This window comes from Stigmatopora argus, chromosome 15 (genome assembly GCF_051989625.1).
Source record: "Stigmatopora argus isolate UIUO_Sarg chromosome 15, RoL_Sarg_1.0, whole genome shotgun sequence".
Taxonomy (NCBI): Eukaryota; Metazoa; Chordata; class Actinopteri; order Syngnathiformes; family Syngnathidae; genus Stigmatopora; species Stigmatopora argus.
In genome coordinates this window covers 8738477-8758361 of record NC_135401.1, presented here as the reverse complement: position 1 = coordinate 8758361, position 19885 = coordinate 8738477, and the positions used below count along the sequence as shown (strand labels likewise).

The following is a 19885-nucleotide window of genomic DNA, read 5'->3' as shown; positions in this document are numbered from 1 at the left end:
TAAAATTAAAAGCCATTGTCATCCTACACAGCTGCTTATAACGAAATCCCATAATGCAACTAACTGAGCAGGTGTCACCAATAATCAGCATAATTAGCTTTTTTTGCTTGTCAGTTCACAGCAAAGCAAAGGGGAAAAAAAGAAGTATTTGTGTCATGGTGAGTAGAGTTAAAACTTATTTTAACTTTTGTGATCAAAGAAAATACACCTGAAAAAACATTACTGTCTGTAATAGGGATGTCATGATCCGATCACGTGCTAGGAAATCTATGTATAATAATAATATAAATAATATTTGTTAGTAAGCACTGATGGTGATAAATGTCCAATCCATTTTGACCAGTTAATTTGGATTGGACGTCTGTCACCGTCAATGGCAGTGAAACGTGATCATTAAATGCCAGCCTTCCATATGAAAAGAATTTAATGTCTATAACTATTAATGGTGATGAGTGTGTTTAGGGCTACAAACATAGATAATCTGGGGCTATATTGCAAAAAAAAAGCATTCATACAAAGTGCATTTAATACAATCTATACTGCATTTATATTTACTGATATAAAATTTGTCAAGAAAAGAAAATTTCCAGCAACAGCAAAAAAAGAGAAAAAAATCACAGTTTACCACATTGAATGACCAATTTTTACGTTGTTTTCCCTCCCTGCTTTTTTAAAAATCATTGCGCTCCTAATAACCACTTATTTGACAATATTGTTGGGATAATTTGGTTCAAATTAGAAAGATTTTCAAGTTTGTGTTGGATTTATTTAATAAGGGACAGCACATATTAATGAACATATTCATATTCATCTTAATGAACATATTCATATTCATCTTAATGAACATATTCATATTCATCTTAATGAACATATTCATATTCATCTTAATGAACATATATATATGTAAATATGTAAGATTGTAGCCGAGGACTAGTTTCCCTTGTGCAGATATTTGGATGACATCTGCTAACTGCCCCTGTTAGTGACCGACAGCTGAGCTCGAAAATAATTTTGTCTGTTCGGGGATAAATTGTGCTGACTTTCTTGGTGTCGAGTGCTTCGAAAGTACAGCTGTTAGAAACGTTCTAGAAGCCAATCACAGTCGAGGAATGTATGGATCCTCGCCCCTTCGACTTTTATGATGACATCATCTGTCATCATGCAGGAAGGATTCCTAAAGCATTATGAAGGCAGGGTGGTATCCTATCATTTTACTTGGGACTTCCACTCTTTGCCCGCCAAGTTTGAAGTTACTCCCCACTCAACCAAGCAAGAATGGGAGGGCCGGCATCGCCTCAAGAGAGGCCTGAGGCGCCCCAACTTTCCATTTCCTTCTTCCAACCTGTGTCATTTAAGTACCGTGACCTGTCTCTCAACGCTGGCGAGTCCACGCCGATGAGATTATATCCCTCCATGTGAAAAGGAGCGCTTGCACGTGCTTTGTTGTGAACATGATTTAAAGTGCGGTCAGAGACGAGCAGAAGCTTAAAGCCACAAGTGGTTTGGAGAAACGGCCGTTTTTGTGAGAGATTAAGTGTCCCGCAGCTGGTGGCTGCCTGTATTATAAATGACCTTAGAGGGAGGCTGATTCATAGTGTTAAAGGTCCTACTGGGAGGTGAAGCCTTATAATACGCAATGTGTCATGAAAGGTTTCAGGTCGTGTTCTGTATTTCCCTTACTAATGTACACTGCGCCGCTCTCAGGAGGAAATGTTGACGTGACGCCTGTCTGATCATTTTCTGTCTACGATTCAGGCATTCTAGCAGCAGTACTACAAGAATCTTTGGTTTATGACTGTCTTGATACATTCCATTGACCATTGAGGAGGCTGTTGTGGTTCGAAACAGGGATGCTATAAAATTTGGAGCCACTGGATATTGCAGGTTGACAGATTAGGGCAGGGGTCGGGAACCTTTTTGACGGAGAGAGCCATAAACAATTCATATTTTCTAATGTTATTTCTTGAGAGCCATTCTCAGAATTGAAAAGTAAAATTACATGAAAATGTGTGATCTTTTTGTCCTTTCACCACTTTTAAGTATAAAAAGTCTCGGAATTCTTTTGACAACATTTTTATGACGTTGCTAATAAATCAGTATCAATGATATCATGCATGCAGAAGTGTAATAAAAGACAAAATTATGATTAAAGTGGTGGTAGAGGTAGTGTCAACGCCACAATGATGCTCCTATTAGTATGTTCGGGACTCGGCTCTCTCACCATTGATTTTCATATTTTACCTCACAGGATAGTGGAGAGCCATATGCACCCAAGGAAAGAGCCACATATGGCTCCCGAGCCATAGGTTCCCTACCCCTGGATTAGGGGGTTCTTTGCCGCTGCTGGAAAATGCAAAGGTATTTAAATGCATCACAAAGATTAAGAGAAATCAATAGAGAATGTTTTATTTGAGAGGAGCGTGAAGGCAGGAAGATTCAGACATGGTTTGCAAGTTAAATTTTAAATAGGCTTTCATATCTCTCTCTCCAAAAGCAAAGTTGTAATCCCTATCGTCAAAATATGACTAATAATAGATTGATCTTTTAATTCACAGACAATCAGAGACATTTCTGTTAAACGTTAACTCCGACAATCATTAAATTGTAGGACTTTTTTTGACATTTTCCTACACTGATTAAACAGTATTGTACTCCACAGTCCCAAATTTGCTACAGCAAAAGCAAATGTATTTTGCTTTATTGTTATTTGTGTAAATTCTCAATTATGCAGGTTATGGTCAATTATAAACGTTTAATCAAGACAGCTAGACTGTTTGTGTTTGTTGAAAACTATTCCCCAGAAGGCATAAATTGTAATTTTCCTTAACCCTATATAGCCAAACATATCATATTTGATACATGCATTCATAAAAACTGATATCATATAGATATGATACAAATCTATGGCAAATTTTATCTGAAATGTTGTATTCTGTTCCAAGGGACCTCTAGAGGCTCATAAATTAAATCATTTTAATTTGGTGTCAATTGTTTTGCAGTTTGGGGCTTTAATCGGTTTAAAAATATAGGCATTTTCCTAAAATGGAAACAAAGATTTTTAGTGATGCATAGCTGTCACAGATTTCTATTTTAAAGAAAATTTGTGTCAAGCCCGTTTTTCTTTGTGAACTGTATGGTGTTACGTTCATAATACTAGTCATAAACGTTGTACTCTATAGTGAAACAAACCTTAGTGGGAGCCTTGCCAGGTCTTACACCATGGAAGGAATTGGCCAGTAATGAGTCTGTGTTGGCCCATTGTCAAAATATAGAACTATGCACAATATCTACTCACCTGGGCTGACTCTGTCTCCCCTTGAACTGCTCTTGCCGCACCATTAAAAGGCAAACTACACCCAAGTGACCTATTGGTGAATAGAAGCACTAAAGCTAAGACTTTGACTGTGGTAGATGTGTAGCTTTAGTCATGTACATCTACATGCGGGGCCATTATTTTATTCCTTTTTTTCCAGTTAAAATGATTTCCACAAATAGACTCACATCTGGCCCGCACGTGTCATTCTTTCTTGTATACTAGTTGGCTATACACTGCGTTTACGGCCAAGTGTCACAGATTGCCTTAACCTTCGTCCTCTTTCGATCCTGAATCTCGAGGCAAGGTAAAGGAGCATCTACAAGATGAATGTCATTCTTTCATTCCATTTTCATTTGCAAAACCTAAATCAACCACAGAAAAAGTGAATGATTGTTAGGATGATTTAACCAGAAGTGGCAAAGATTTATATCACAACAACTTTCTCCATGTAGGGACACCTTCTGTGACCAAGATGTTTTGATGGACTTTTGTAACCTTTTCAAGCTTCACATTTATATCTAATTCCTGACTTGCTCTCATGAGGCCTATTCACACCAAATATCTCAAGAATTTACTGCTCAACAGTTTTAAAGTCATTGAAATATTTTGAAGAAATAGTTTGGTTGTGGTTATTGCTGCCAGAGAACGATCAACGAATTAATCAATCGTAGGGTTGACTTACTTTTTCCTTTCTGTCCTGCAAATTGCCTTTTAATTTTGAATGAAGTTTGAATAGATTGTGTGTATATTCTTATGATTAAGATGAAGACCAGACCCCATTTCAAAAGTAAATTATGCACCAAAGTAGGACATTCCAATGGGTTCAGATACTTTGCCCTCCTACTGTATGAGTGTTCCTGTAAAAAAAAAAAAGGCCCAGTGCACCTGCTGATTGCGAGAAAGGTTGTCCGTGTCTGCCAGGTCATCGGGAATGGAGATGCCATTGGGGTAGGGACCACCCCGGTGAGTGAGGTAGAACAGAGAGTGCCTTACAGTTCGGAGAGGACAGAAACATTGACTTTGTCCTATCAGCTTCCGCATCCAAACCTTGCTGGGTACACTTTTAGATAATAGTATATCGGCGTGTAGTAAACAGAGATGGTGTGTTTTCAGCTTGATTTCCTTTCCGCTATGTTCTCATGACTCATTGATACTGCTGTATGTGATCCAGTAGCGGTAATGGCTGGTGAGGCACCAATTCATGTTAGTCACTGTGAGCCAAACAGACGAATGTAGTATATTTCCCATTAAATTGCCAGTGGGATATGAATAGATGCTAAATGTTTTCACACACATTTCTGGCCTGAAGGAATGTTTGTAGATCGTGCGTCTTAACTATTACGTTTTTTCTGGGTGCCCAGACGTGTGGGTGGGCACAGTTTAAACATGCCTGATAAATTAGGGAAAAATGGTTTAAGGCTATACATAGTTGACAGCTGAGTACGCTACTACTAAGTCTTGTACGTTTTTAGCAATTATCTTCAAACATGTGTAATGGATTTTGAAATAAATCTACGAATTCAGGGTCTTTTAGTCCCAGTCTGGGCCAGGTGCAAACCCGACCGTGAGCTCCCATGACGTAAATGATCTGAGCACGTCTCTGATTTCTCTGTTTGTCTGTGATGGGACGTGGCAGGAGTCTCTTCCTGTTTAAGGTGTCAGCTATCTAACAGGATGACGACAATACTGTGAAGGAAACAAGCAAGAGTAGAGGGCGTTTTTTTGTATGTGTGGATACAATATTGTGCTGTATATTTGTCTTTTTTGACAAGTCTTAACGACGAGCATCTATTATAAAAGGTCAGCGTAGAGATTTCAGGGCGAGACACAAGCAAACAAAACAGCCGTTTGGCTTCTCCTCATTTGTCTTAGGGCATGACTTCACAGTTGTGTTTATGTGATGGCAAATGTGACTCATTCGCCTTGGAAGGGAGACATTTCATTTTCACTGTGTGCACAGAAGAGCTTTTGAGATAAGGTTTATTAGTCTGACTATTTTAAGTCATTTAGTCCTGAGTAAAATCTAAGGAATATTGCAAATTAAATCAAATCAAAAGCCTTTATTATCATTATACACAGCTACGTATAACGAAATTGGTGGTGCTACTCCACAAAGTGCGTTTTCCCAGTAAAAACATAAGTAATATAAAAATATAAAAAGTCACATCCGGGCAAGGTAGATTCTAAAATATTGCACAGAAGGAATTGTATGTCGTGCTAATATATAAACATCATGTTTAGTAAACATACATAAGACAAATGGTGTCCAAAAGTCTGGAGAGGAATCTTCATCCAAAAGTACCCCAAAACAACCAAAGTGGGTCGCACCAAAGGCTCAGGCAGTTTTTGCCCTCATCACCTAACCTTATCATCTTGGCCATCAAAGCCCAAAATGAAATTTCATACAACAAACTGGATTTAATACCTATCAAGACCCATGTGGGCAAAAATAGGGTCTCTCTGGTAGCCAGGTGAGGTCAGTCTTTCACTCTCATTCTATTGCCCACTTTCAGCACTCAGCATCATCATCTTGCAATACATTTTTTGATCTCTTCCATTTTTATTTGTTTCGGGAGGTACAGTATACACATTGATCCTATGATCACAATGTCTGATTATTGTTTGGTATGAGGGCTAATTCATTATTTGCCTTAGGTTAGGAGTTAGTTCGTAGAAAGCATGCATGCTCTTTGTGACACCACTGACCCTGTACAGGACATTTCGTTGATAAAAGTGGTTGTCCACTTCACGCCGTTACGCAATGTTGAGGTCCAAATATTTGCACAAATTAAAAGACCCCTTCCAAATAAATCACTGCGCTCTTCAAACAAACTTTTAGTACTATCAGCGTTTGGGTGAATAAATGATCCCTTACCACTATTTGAGGAAGTACAGTATTTACTGTATACTTTCTGATGATAGATGATGAAGCTGGGAAGAAGGCCCAATAGGGACTGCATCCAAGCCATGAAAGTCTCTAGGAAATTGGAATAATCATGACATCTTCTGTCATCACCATCAGTCTGGATGCCTGGTAGGATGTTGAACTTCCTGCGCCTCAAGCAGGCCAACATATTCCGCAGACCCCGATGCATTCTCCCAACGTTTGAGGTCGCTCATTCCAGACTTTCATTTTGCGAGTTGGGCCAATGGCTCCGTAAGGACGGATGCATTTTGTCAGATGTGCAACTTTATCTGTGGATTGTGGTGGAAAGTTTTCCGTCTATGGAATCATTGACGAGTTAAGATGACATCAGCAAATTTGCCTGCTGTAGAGACTTTTTTCTTTGGTTCTGAGAAGTAGCAAAGTATTAATAAATAGCTGATTGGGATTTGGAAGATATCTGCTCATTACTCAAGTATTTATTTTTACCTTGTTTGATTTATGAGTCACTCGACTTGTTAGTTTTTATGTTCAGTTTTTACAGGTTAAAGGCCTGTCAAGGCACCACCCAAGTAGTACTTGTTCTTGTGGAATCTAAATTGGAAGTCATAGTAATCTGTCATTCGTCCGTCAGAAAAAAACAATACTGCTAGTCAACACTCAGATAAAATGCATTGGACTTCTGTCACCGTCCATTTGGCGCTGAAACGTAGTCGTTCACTAAGAGGCGTGGCCTAGTTATTGACATCAGGAGCCCGAGCCAGTCAGGCTGGCCCACTTTATGTGAACATCTGGGCATGAATTTCGGCCTACAGCTGCTCGATGCAAATGTCCTCATTTTGTATTTGTCTTTGACTGTTTTCCCAGCTGGAAATTCAGCTACGATTGTGGCTCTCCTTTGCCAGGGCATTGTGGTACTTTAATCAAAGTTACTGGACTTCTATTTAATTCAGATTGTGAATTTCTTTTGTCATCGACACGTCTTGGGGGGAACGCACAGAACGTCAGTTACTGATCACAGCCTTCATGTGGAATATGGAAGCACTTTCATTTTTTGCAATGGAGTCAAATGACATGTTAAAGAGTCTTACGCAACTCCAGGAGTTCCTGCGTGTTTGTGACGAGGAGAGTCAACTCTGTTCTGTTTAGTTTACTGATTAACGGTGTTCAGGCTGGATCCAGATGTGGTTAAACCTCAACCGCACACCGTTGCCATTCTCTGATCAACATCGAGGATCAAAACCATGTCATACATCTTATCACCCTCCTTAAGATAGGGATGTTGCGGCGATAAAATAGATGTAATTCGGGGACCACCCGAACTCCAATTAGAGAGTCTATAGTTTTCTGGTTTCACTCTGTCACATTCTGGCTTATTCATTCTGTTGAAATGTTAGACATGAGTAGGAGGTCTTCTTCTAAGTACTAAAGGCACCACACTCGTGCCCTGTTATAATGCATGTCATATTATTTTCACATAATATATATTAAGAGTCTTGTTTCGTTTTAACGAGGCCCTGTGAAGCATTGATTTTTGGTCAGCTTTACACGCAGGCATATGGTCCACAGAACTGTATGGGTTACCACAACGATATTAAACCCTGAGTCTCGGATCCCAAATACATGTTTATCAAATATTATCTTCAAAGACAGGCTTAACTTAATCATATATTGTAGCAGCGTAGAGCGACCAACCAAGAGACACTACTTTGTTTTCTAGTATCAAGTCTGTCATTCCAGTCTCCGTTTGTCCTCTAATGAAATGTCTTGAAGTTCTTCCAGGCCCGAAACTTGCTTCAGAACAAAGAGTGCGAGCCAAACATGTCTAAACATCTAAACATCCCGCACAGAGAGGACGTATATCAGGTTCACTCGTGTAAGTTTTGACGCAGAATTGTAGTGATTCCTCCCTTTTATCTTTGTAAGGACCCACAGAGTTTGGTCAATACAGCTGGAGGATGACTTCATGACCTTTTTGTTACCTCATAGTCAAGCCTGTCGTCGTCTTGATTCTTCGACTTGTTTTCACTCATTGGGTAATTGACTTGTTCCTTTGATGAAAGCCGTTGGGGAGCTAGGCGGCGGTGGTCCCTGGGATTAACACCGCCGTCTGTTAGCATGCAAGGGATCCCCAATGAATGGGGGATTAAGTGCAGCCACTTTCGTGTTTCATTACGTAATGTATTATGGCTTTGTTAGATCTCAGCAGTTGTCATAGGAAATAAATGGATGTCCCCTCTATTCTTATCTTTGGAAATGTTGAGGTTAATTTGTTAATACAAACCTGTTACAGTAGCTTTTTGATTGACACGATACTGTTGTAGGTGTGGGGCTAGAGGAACATTACTAGTTTTATTTTATACTCTTTTTTTTGGGGGGGAGTTTTTCTTAACAGCCAGGGATGAAAAATGATTGTTCATACTGAGAAAAACTCTTATCGCAGAGTATCACTGTATCTCAGTGTATTGTTGATGGCTGAGCTGGATGATTTATGTCATAGTGTGATTTATCACCTGATATTCTTGTAGGGTGAATTTAACAAAGTCTGAAATAACGATCGATTTTAAAAATTCTGGTGCCTCCATTGTGCCTGTTGGCATTTTCAATAATTCCACCAGTATCTGCTGCTTTATAATGTATTGCAGTTGCTATTAAGTCTTTCCCTAAGTCAAGCCGACTCCACAGAAGTCCTTTGCTTGCCCGGTGAGGTGTTCTGTGCACCAGGTATTTTTTTTAATAGCTTCCATTACAATGTGAAGTCATGAGGATCGGCAAGATAAGCAAACTCACCTCTTCTGGCATTTGAGGGTGTGTAGCAGCATGTCTGTCTGCGGGCTTATTAAAACTTGGCTCCCTAATGAACATTTGCCCTTGAAGCCTGCTGAGCGCTTAGTGCAGCCCAGGAGACGAAGCCTTAGACGCACGGGGCCTCTTCCTGCTCCCTATGGAGAGCTGAGGTATAAAAGTCAGCTGTAACGGCGGGCTGGGGGTCCAGTCATATGAACACTTTTACATTACTGGAATGTTAACAAAAGATAACGCAAAAAAAGGGAAATTTACTACAGCATACGGCGGTCTTTTTGTGTGGTTTTGTTGACATGCTGAGTGAATATTAAGCTTCAAATCAGCTTGGATGTTCATCCACATGGGCTAAACGCGAGCCAAAAAGTGTGCCACAACATCACAATGTGTTTTGGCGTTGGCATGAGAAGGCCGGATGAAGTGGAGCTGGTTTGTGTGGGCTTGTACACAACAATGTTACACAACAAGCAAAGAACATCTCCCTCAGGGGTGCAATTTACGAGATAGGTAGCAGAAGACATCCAGGGTTGACGTGACCTACTTAGCGCATGTGGACGTCCTATTTTGCATGATCTATTCATCATGTAAATGCGAACAGACAAGCATTTACTCTTATGCTACTGTGTGGTAAAAACATGTATTCTCCCCATTATTCTTTCCCATATCAAGTGGAAAACTTTTCCAGGCTTCCAATTTTGGTCTCATTTGACCACATTGATAAGTAGATAGAATATCGTATATACCTACAATGTGTGTTTTTCAACTTTATTGAGCCAAGTCACATTTTACATTAAAAAAACATGTTAATGGCACATGATGAAATAAAAAATATCAAAAAGTAAATACAGAAGTTAATTATGTATCACTGAAATTTATACTTGAATAAATAGAAACAAGGTCATTGAAAAGGAACTCTATATTTAAAAATACTTATTCATTCTTTTTCAACACCATTTAGCCTTCTCAGGGCCGCGGGGGTGCTGGAGCCCTGTCAGACGCGCCAGCCACTAACCCAATGAACTGCCCACTTTGAACCAAAGTCAAGTCGTTGTTGCTCTGTCTTTTTTTTCCTGCAGTCTGAGCAGTAAACATGTTAAAACAGGGCGGCAGTTTGTTGTGACTAAATGGACTATGTGAAAAAGGGTTAATGGATCGAAAAATAACAAATTTATCATGCTTAGCAGGAAGCCGTTCAGGTCAAATTGACCACATGCGGAGGGTTAAATCGCATCATAACTTTCTGGTTCCTCGACCTTCACTCTTAATTGGGGGCAGCGAAGAAGACATTTAATTCATCTAAGCGTAACCGTCGCGCAGAGCACATGATTCTCTGCTCCGCGGCTAACCAAGCATGAGGCCCGTCCAGTGGGACTGGTGCTCGTCAAACGTGAGCATGACATGGAATTGAACGCTACATACGCGAAGAACGCCGCTTGAAAACACAGCCAGCAATTAGTCCTGCCCGGTGCGTTCCGCCATACCAAACCAGTGCGCTGTCAGTGGCGGGGGTGCTGGAAGGCACGTGTCATTCGTGAGTCAACTGCTAAATGGGCTTTATGCATCATCTGTTCCAAGCGGTAAACAGTCCTTAAATGCGCATTACTCAACGGGCTGAGGTTCGCTATCAAAACAAGCCGCAAATTTGTAAACCTTTTCCGATCCTGCGTGCAGTTCCGCAGTTTTGCGTAAGTGAGCGTGTGCTTTTAATTGGAAGGAGATCACAAAGATTGGAGAGATTTATGGCGGACAGTGTTGCACACAAACACACAAAAAAAGATTCAAAAGCAAGTATTTGATCGTTAACATAGAACACATTTTCAGCTCTTCTGTCATTGTAGCTGGAGATAATTTATGAAAGAGAGCTAAATGAAATTAGAGTACATACACATCTTAAAGGTCCTTGTGAACAATTTACATTGACCGGCCATAACATGACTATAGTTGCAAAATAGTCAATACAAAAGATCTATCAAATAGCCTGGAAACATGCAAAACAGTTCTTCTAGATCGGTCATTTTCCCAAGTTTTTCAGAAACACACTTAATTTTCCTCATTAAAAGACGAGCAAAGAACATCAATAAAAGCTCTTTTGAAGGTAAACAATGTTTTAGAGAGTGTGACGAGAAGATCCATCGTCCAATTAGAAGCTGTGTTTCTTCCTCCCATGAAAAATTGGCTATATGAAACAATAAATCTGGCGTACCAAGTTAAAGGCGAAGTATTTTTAAACAAGTATTTACTGCAGTTATGACTATGCTACCTAGGTAGCGTTCATCAAGTGCTGACGATACAGATTACATTGCCGTAAAAGCAGTGAACCTGGCTCTAAATTGAGTACCTACTGTCCATCAATTTCTAAAATCTGGACTATTGAATGGAAAGACATTCAGTGTCAGACTTGCTGTCTTTTTCTACCTTTCAGTCTGCTTATTCAACATCATTTGGGAGCTCCTGTGGTAAGATTTGAGGGATATGGGGTAGTCGGTGCACATATCACTTTCTGTGCTCCCGGTAATGCGGAAAATACTTTCAATTTTCCATGGTTGTTTCACCATGAAGGACATCGAAACAACAGCTCGGGCAGGCCTCATTAAAGTTAGATCAAAACGAAGAGGTGTGCCAAACAGAGGGCCTTGGAAAAGTGAGAATCCAGGTGATCTCTCTCAACATATTTATGTACAGTATTTCTCGTATACTCAACATCTTTGGAGAAGCATTGCTTTCTGTAACGTTGTCATATTCGGCCCCAAATCTGCCACCATGCTCCTACGCCCATTGAATCAGCTCCGGGGGCGTTAATCTTTCGATGGCGTGACATCATTATATTCATTGTTCACAGTAGAGCAGTAAATCAAAACAAGGAGAGAGACACAAGGGCGACACCGCAAAATGTCTTTCCTGCCCCATTCATCAGACTAGGTCGCTTTTACATTTGCAGTATAACATCCCTAAGGAAAAAAGGCTGAATAGATTTCTTGTATGTTCTTTTTTATTTCTTTCAGTAAAAATGTTTTGATCAAGGTGTGGATGAACTTGATGATGATTTACATTGCAGTCACAGACATGAATAGATAAGTAATAAGTAAGTTAATAAATAAATACATAAATAAATAAGCACATGTATATACATACATATATATATATATATATAATAGTAAAAATACATACATATATATATACATATATATAATAGTAAAAATACATACATATACATACATATATATAAAATACATATACATACATATATAAAATACATATACATACATATATATAAAATACATATACATACATATATATAAAATACACATACATACATCTATATATATAAAATACATATACATACATATATATAAAATACATATACATACATATATATAAAATACATATACATACATACACATAGATGCATTAATAAGCCTTGGTACAAAAATTCCCATTGCTACCAAGTTTCAAGACAATAATTTCACAGATTAACACAGGAGTTCAAGATTAGTGTTCATGAAAACAACTTGCAAAACAACAACAACAACAACTCCAATTACTTGAGTGGTGACTTTACAGGCCTTCTGTCTGTAACAAACTAAATTGGGGAACTTGTAAATCAGGGTAGTTTTGTGCCTTAGCTACATGACTATTAATTAAAGACCCATTAAAGATGAAGCATGGCCTCCTGTAGTACTTCTGTTTTTGAAGCGCATTCGTTCTTCATTCAGGCTGGGAAAGAGCCACATTTTACGATCCTCCTGCTGCATCTTCATCTTGTTCCTTTTTCTGCATCAGCGCAAAGAATGATGAAGTCTTTCTTAAGTATTCGTCCAGAGGATGCATAGTCATGCGCAATGAAATAAAAAACTAATATAGTACATCATTTCAGTTTTTACCATCTCTGCCAAAACGAATCCCCCATTTTCCCCCTGGAGATCTCGACTGCTGCCTGCTCGGAAACAATGTCGGTATTATGTTCTTTGCTGGCCGAGAGGAAAAAGACTCAAAGCTTTAATACGAACGGTTAAAGAAACGTAGCTCACGAAAAGATTGACATTCCTTGGTGGTGCTCTCCATTGAAAGCCATCACAGTGGCCGATTCAGGGGAATCACTTAAAATTCAGGAACACTTGGTTGATGCGGCGTGATTAAAACGACAGCTCCACATTCAAGCTGTTATGATGCTGTTTGCCTTTTTTATAGAAACACTTGAACTCCAAGCCCTCTCCCAATTGGTGTTGACAAGGCCCCCACTCAAGATGTAAATGGACAATAAATTGTCACTGAGATGGTTCCCTTTATGGGTTTAACTCTTCCCAGTACTCAGACTTTTCAGGGAGAAAAATTAAAATAGCACTGGATCTTGCTTGTCAGAACAGCTTTGAAATGAGGCAAACAAAAATGACCAGGACGTGCATTTAGCAATACATTTCTGGAGCTTGCGAAATGGACCAATCAGTCCCAAGAAAGAGTCAGGTAATATCGGTACACAGTCGATTGGGCGCCGGTCTTTTGGTCGCCCGGAAGGTTAAAATCGTTTAAATCGTTGCTCAAATTCCCTAAATACAAACAGCGAATTACTATTTAGTCATACTTAATGCCCTAGTAATTATTAGGCTAAAGAAAAGCTCCAAATTTCCTGGACTTTTATTGTTTTTTGTTGGAGAACTTGCTAAGACCCTGACTGACGTAGCTTCTTAAAGGGACAACACATGTACATACAAACTCTTATACACTCACACGTCGGCTCAGTGAAACTGCTCAGGGCCATTGTTGGCTTTTATTGATGCGTAGACTGTGTTGTTTTACCTTGTTTTGTCGATGGTCTTTTGGTCGCCCGTTGTCGCGGTCCGGGCGACCAAAAGACCGGCAACCAATCGACCGCACACTGGTAATATCACCTTCAACTCTGAATTGCTTTGCGTCTTGGTCATCTCATCAAACTTTGGCGATTAGTGCGGGCCTCTTCCAAAGCAGTTTTTCGGGTGTGCTATCCCAAGTCTTGAACTTAGTCTAACACAGGAGAGGCAGATGCATCCAATTTTCCTGCACTTCATAATGGTAAAATCAAACAAAATATTGTTTTATGTGGTTGCTGGCTTCCTCAAAATGTTTATTGCACTCATGTGCAACTTATTCCCAGTCACACAGGGCGTTTATACACCGCAATTGTAAGCACACCCATTCTTTGAATGAGCAAGCTTTGTGTGAGTCAAAAACATGGTGATAAATTATCCAGGCTGGCTTGTTGATTCCAATTCAATCACTTCATTTTGAGCTTGTGGTACATTCACCATTTTTTTTCTTCATGTAGTTTCCCCCAATTTTACACCTGTCGCCAGTTACTCCGCAATCTTATTAGACCACACAAATCACAATTTCTTTGAATAGTTTAACTAAATCAGGCCTAACATGCTCCCTTCCTAAAACTGAGCAGAAGACATCACATGAGTCTGAATAGTCCCAGAAAATGGTAGCAATTAAACCCTCGAAGTACAATGTGGAGGAAAAAACAGCATACACCTTTGAACTTGTTTACGTCAGTGTGTTTTCCAGACAATAATATTTTCATTGTGTGCTTTGGAAACACTTAAATACTGACATTTCTGCTCTGCATTTGAAGGATAACTGTGCTCGTTCCAATGCACTTTTGTGAGACATTTAACCCCCCATGAATAGCTATTTATAATATCAAGACACCTAGAGACTAACAATCGATAGTTTAAGAATACATAATCTTTAAAAGAGTGGTCACGGTGCGACACAGGCTGAGACTACTGCGCAATTACAACATAAATACATCCTCTGGCTCTAATTCAATTGTGCGTGGCCTCAAGATTAACTTTAATCAGCTGTGGCACGCAGCTTCAGTCTCTTTCAAGAGTGTTCAAAATATCAACTCTGCTTGTTTCCCTGGCGCTATGTGTTTTGGACTGCTGTGCACGGAGTGCGGTTGTGTTGCGTGGTGGCCGTGCATCCATTGCGGCTCAAAAGCAAGGAGTGGGAGCCAGCTCTCTTTTGGACCGTTTAAGGTTTAATGGTGGTGGTGGTGGAGAAATGTGTTGTTTCCAGACAGTTAAGGGGGAGCGATGATGCAGCGTGGATGACAAGAGGCCATGAATGGGACTTCTTACATAACCATCGCAGTTGTCTAATGTTTCCGACATCGTTTGAAATGTGAGCTTCATCTGCTACATCTGTATGCCAATGGGTGCCAGGATGCATGTTTACATTTCTAAATAAACAGCAGCATTCAGTTTAGAAAAGCTGCAATCACTTGTTGTTGAAAGAGATTCCAACAATGCAGTGTTTCCTATCCTTTCTTTAAAGGATTATTTCAAGCAAACGATGACCTGGATTCAAACCCAGTGGGGCCAATACGCTAACCACTCATCCACCAATCCGTCCTGCAATCCAGCAAAATGGGCAAATAGACCCCAATTATGGGTATGATGAGATGAGGCGGACCCCTGCAGTTGAAAGGGTGTATGGCACATGTGTCAAAGTGGCGGCCCGGGGGCCAAACCCGAACCAACCCGAGTCTGACACCCTTGTTGTATGGCATGGGAAGGAAACCTATGGCTCGGGAGCCACATGTCGCTCTTTTGATGGGTGCATATGTGAGCTAAAATATGGAAATCACTGGTGAGAGAGCTGAGTCCCGAATGCACCAATAGGAGCATCACATCGACCCTGTGGCGTTGACACTACCTCTAGCGCCACTAATTAAAACATATTTTTTTCATTAGACTTTTCTGCATGCATACTCATTGATCAGCAACTGCGTAACAATGTTATCAAAGGAATTTAGAGACTTTTTGTACTTCAAAAGTAGTCAAATGACAAAAAAGGCACACATTCTCATGTATTTTCACTTTTAAATGCTGAGTATGGCTCTCAAGAAATTACATTTCAAAATATGAATTGTTAATGGCTCTCTGTCAAAAATGTTCTCGACCCCTTACACTGTAAGGGGGGTGTCCTCCCTTTTTTTCTGGTGACTCCTGAAGAGAGTAGGTGGTGATATTCATGGTTGCACCACACACATATACACACACTCACACATACTCACACACGCACATGGTCGCTTCTCTCCTTCCCTCACTCACATTTGGAGCTCAGCTTCAGCAGCTCGCTGCTCTTTTGGGCGCCTCATTGGAGGAGAAAGGAAGGACTATGTCGATCTGATGTGACAAATACGTTTTGTTATTTTTTTTCCTCAACACTTTTCAGGACATTCCACTTTTACCAGGTCAATATGAGGATGTACCCACTTCGGATAGAGAGGATGGCGTTCAAGTGAACTTCGGAAGTAGAGTTGCTGACATTTTTTGTTTGTTTGTTTTGTTTTTTGTTGCTGTTGCTGTTGCTGCAAGTCACTTTCGCTCCTAAGTTAAACCGCGAGGACATTTTTGGGGACATTTTTTAAACAAAATGGAGCGCAGGAGTCTGGTTTCTCTTGCGCTTTTGGTCGTTACGCTGGTTCGCGTAAGTGATGGCAGCGCGGACACCTCGACAGGTGGGAGGAAAGGGTTGATGCGATGGGACAACCCGGAGGCTGGCGAACGAAGCCCCCCGAAGACCACCCACGCCCGGGGGGATGTCGGGCTCCTGTTAAACGCAGCCCCGAGGACCGCCAGACACCCACGCAGCGTGACCCACACGCAGCCCAGAAACAGAGTGAACCGCCGGCGACTTGTCGGGTAAGAATGGCACCCTTCATTATTGACCGGTATGTTGAGAGCGATCCATTTTATTAGCGTATTCCAAATGCAATTACGTTGTAGCTCCTCATTTTGGCAGCAGCCTCATGCCAGGATGTGGTGATGTAACAAATTACAGTCTCCATCCTGGACATGCAAAGGACGGCAAAATAACAGTTGTGCATTGGTTTACGAGTTGACCTCGCCAATGACAAAGCTCGTAACTCAATTTGTTCCCATATCAAATCAATATTTGCCCTTTCACCCACTAAAACACTTTTTTATTTATTTAAACGCTTCAATACAACAGATAATAAAATGCTAAAACATTTAGTTTGATGCACTATTTTAATGTAATGTAGAGTATTAACACCTTGATTGTATACATTCAAGCACAAAGATTCTTGTTCAATAAAGTGCAAAGACACATACATTCACTTGCCTGATATGTAATAGTGGAGAAAAACGTTAATATACAGGGTAATCCCCAAAAATCGGAACATTTTAACAATGCAATTAAAGCAAGAGTGATTGTGAAGGCATATTATGTTCATAGTAAATGAACCATTTCAAACATCTCATTCTCATCTCATTTTCTGCACCGCTTTAGCCTCACTAGGGTCGCGGGGGGTGCTGGAGTCTATCCCAGCTGACTTCGGCCCAGAGGTAGGGACACCCTGAATCGGTGGCCAGCCAATCACAGGGCACGAGGAGACAACCATTCACACTCACACTCACACCAAAGGGCAATTTTGAGTGTCCAATCAGCCTACCATGCATGTCTTATGAATGTGGGAGGAAACCGGAGTACCCGGAGTAAACCCACGCAGGCCTGGGGAGAATATGCAAACTCCACACAGGTAGACCGACCTGGATTTGAACCCAGGTCCCCCACTGTGAGGCCGACCCCCTAACCACTCAACCTCCAGGCCGCCCGTCATCAATAATGGAATTTTGATTTGTTTACTTGCTCATGTCTGCCAATATGCACTTCAATAAATTCATTTTTTGGGTAGCCTTGTATAAGCCAATATTTCCCTGAAGTCATTAAATTATCATGATCAATCCTTTTTAAACGGCAATACTATTTTAGCTAATCAAATGCAAGTATCATTGGTGGTCACCTTGTCATCATACGTATGTTTGTCATACAATAGCTGTACTCGCTCATTCATTCATTCATGTCCTGAACCGCTTATCCTCACAAAGGTTGTGGGGGGTGCTACCAATTTAGTGTTCCACTAGCCTATGCTGCAAGTTTTTGGGATTTGGGAGGAAACCGGAGTACTCAGAGAAAACCCACACAACAACATGCAAACTCCACACAGTGAGGACCAACCTGGGATCGAACCCTCGACCCCAGAACTGTGAGGCCAACCACCCTAACCACTCTATCACCTAACTGAACTCATAAGCGGTGTTTGAAAGTTATTTTCTCAGAGCTCTAAGAAATTTGCACACATGGAGTGAATGAATACATTTTATTCCTTGTCTTGCTGAAGACAGGCGACTTTAGGGGTTGTCCTGTCCAAGTGAAGTCACCCCCAACCCGCATTATATCCTGCTGGACCAATAACGAGTGATGTCTTGTCACAGTCGTGTGTGACTGTTCCAGCTGGTGTTTTGGCCTCATTCCTGTTATGCTCATTCGGTAATAGATAATAGCTTCTCCTTACGAAATTGGGAAAACAGTGAGAATGCACTGTTAAAAAAAAAAAAACTCTGAAAGCAGCAGTTCATACAATACTATATATTGTGTGTACTTTGTTCACTGGCACTTCAGCAAACACAATCAGCTTTTTGCAGCCATGTGAGGAATTCAACAATTGATGGCAAACCCCGCCTCCTCCGCAATTAGCAGCACAGCTGACATCAATGGTGAGTCGACATGTGCTTTAGAGGATGTACAGAGTATTTTACTTTATCACAATTGATAAAAGAGAAACTGACGTAAGTGAGAATAATGGAAACTGTGGATATTTTGAGAAGCTGCCTCATCCCTTAAGTTCACTCGGTACATTTGCAAAACATTTTTAAGAAATTGGCAGGTACTCTAACTGAACATTTACTTGACTATTTACTTAAACACCTGGTGGGTAGACAGGCAACTACAAGACCAGCTGTTTGAATTTGAATTTAGACATCCTATACTCATTTTTGAAGAAGTTCTGCTTGACTATAAAGCTCTGCAAAGGTCTGTTATTGTTAAGTTATTATTTTGGGGTAATCTTTACCATACTATACAAGCTACAGCAAATTGAAAATGAATTCCTAACAAAATGCAACAAGAAACTCCTACAATAAGATCTGTTTGTAATATTCTTGATATATTGAGAGTAATGGCAGGTCAGATGTAATAAATACATTTTAAAAATACATAAGGCCAAGCTGCTAACAGCCCCTGCTGGAGTTTTATCAATATTTTTTGCTACTGCTTGAAGATTATTTGTAATTTTTACTTTGCGGCATGACTGTTAGATGTAGATTGTTACAGTGTGTGTGTGTCCTTTGTGCCTGTGACAATGTGTTGTTGTGGCTCAGCTCGTTTGGGGAAGTTTTGCAAAAAAAAAACAACAAAAAAATTCTGCTGGGCGATCAGAACCACCTGTTTAGTCCAATGAGTCTGTTTCTTTTCTCTGTTGTGCGTCTCTGTCAAACTCTCCAGCAGGAAAATGGCTTGTTTCCATATTAAAGCTCTTTTCTTTTTGTCTAATGAACCCTTGATACATCCAACTCTGTTTGTTCCATAGGGACAAAGCATGATACTCACAGATGTGTGTGTGTGTGTGTGTCTTTGTACATAATGATCAGAGAGGGGAATTCAATGGCCGACCTTGAATTACAGAGTGAAATAAAGGATCCTCCTCAGGATTTTTTTTATACAGCCAATTTAAAGGAGATACTTGAGAGGTGACTAGTTGATTCACATAAATGCTTTACTGTTGTACCATATTAGACACTGTTATTATTACATTGATCCCTGAAAGGAGACTTTCCATAACCAATTGTGTGCAAAAAAAAATTGAAACTCTCCATTAATCAAGAAAATCAAACCTTTTCAAGGTTAAATTAAACCTAACTGCCTTTTCAGAGCAGTGTTTAATAAAAAAAATACTCATCAAATTTTGGTTTTCATCCTCCGAATAGTACTGTTTCCCATGTAGTTTTTTTGTTTCTAATACAAAATTAGAAGTT

At 40.1% G+C, this 19885-nt stretch overlaps 1 protein-coding gene across 5 annotated transcripts in view; it reads left to right on the top strand.

Annotated features, from left to right (window-relative positions):
- The first annotated feature begins 85 nt into the window (after positions 1-85).
- LOC144089865 (latent-transforming growth factor beta-binding protein 2-like) overlaps positions 86-19885 on the top strand; it is a 94844-nt gene continuing 75044 nt past the window's right edge. For 2 of the 5 annotated variants that reach the window (XM_077621086.1, XM_077621084.1), the window contains exon 1: positions 16140-16690. In XM_077621086.1, coding sequence (XP_077477212.1) covers positions 16422-16690 — 269 coding nt within the window. In that variant the 5' untranslated portion in view covers positions 16140-16421. Of the gene's footprint in view, positions 159-2248; positions 2359-16138; positions 16691-19885 lie in introns of those variants that run through there. The other 3 variants (XM_077621089.1, XM_077621085.1, XM_077621087.1) reach the window with 3 other exon arrangements.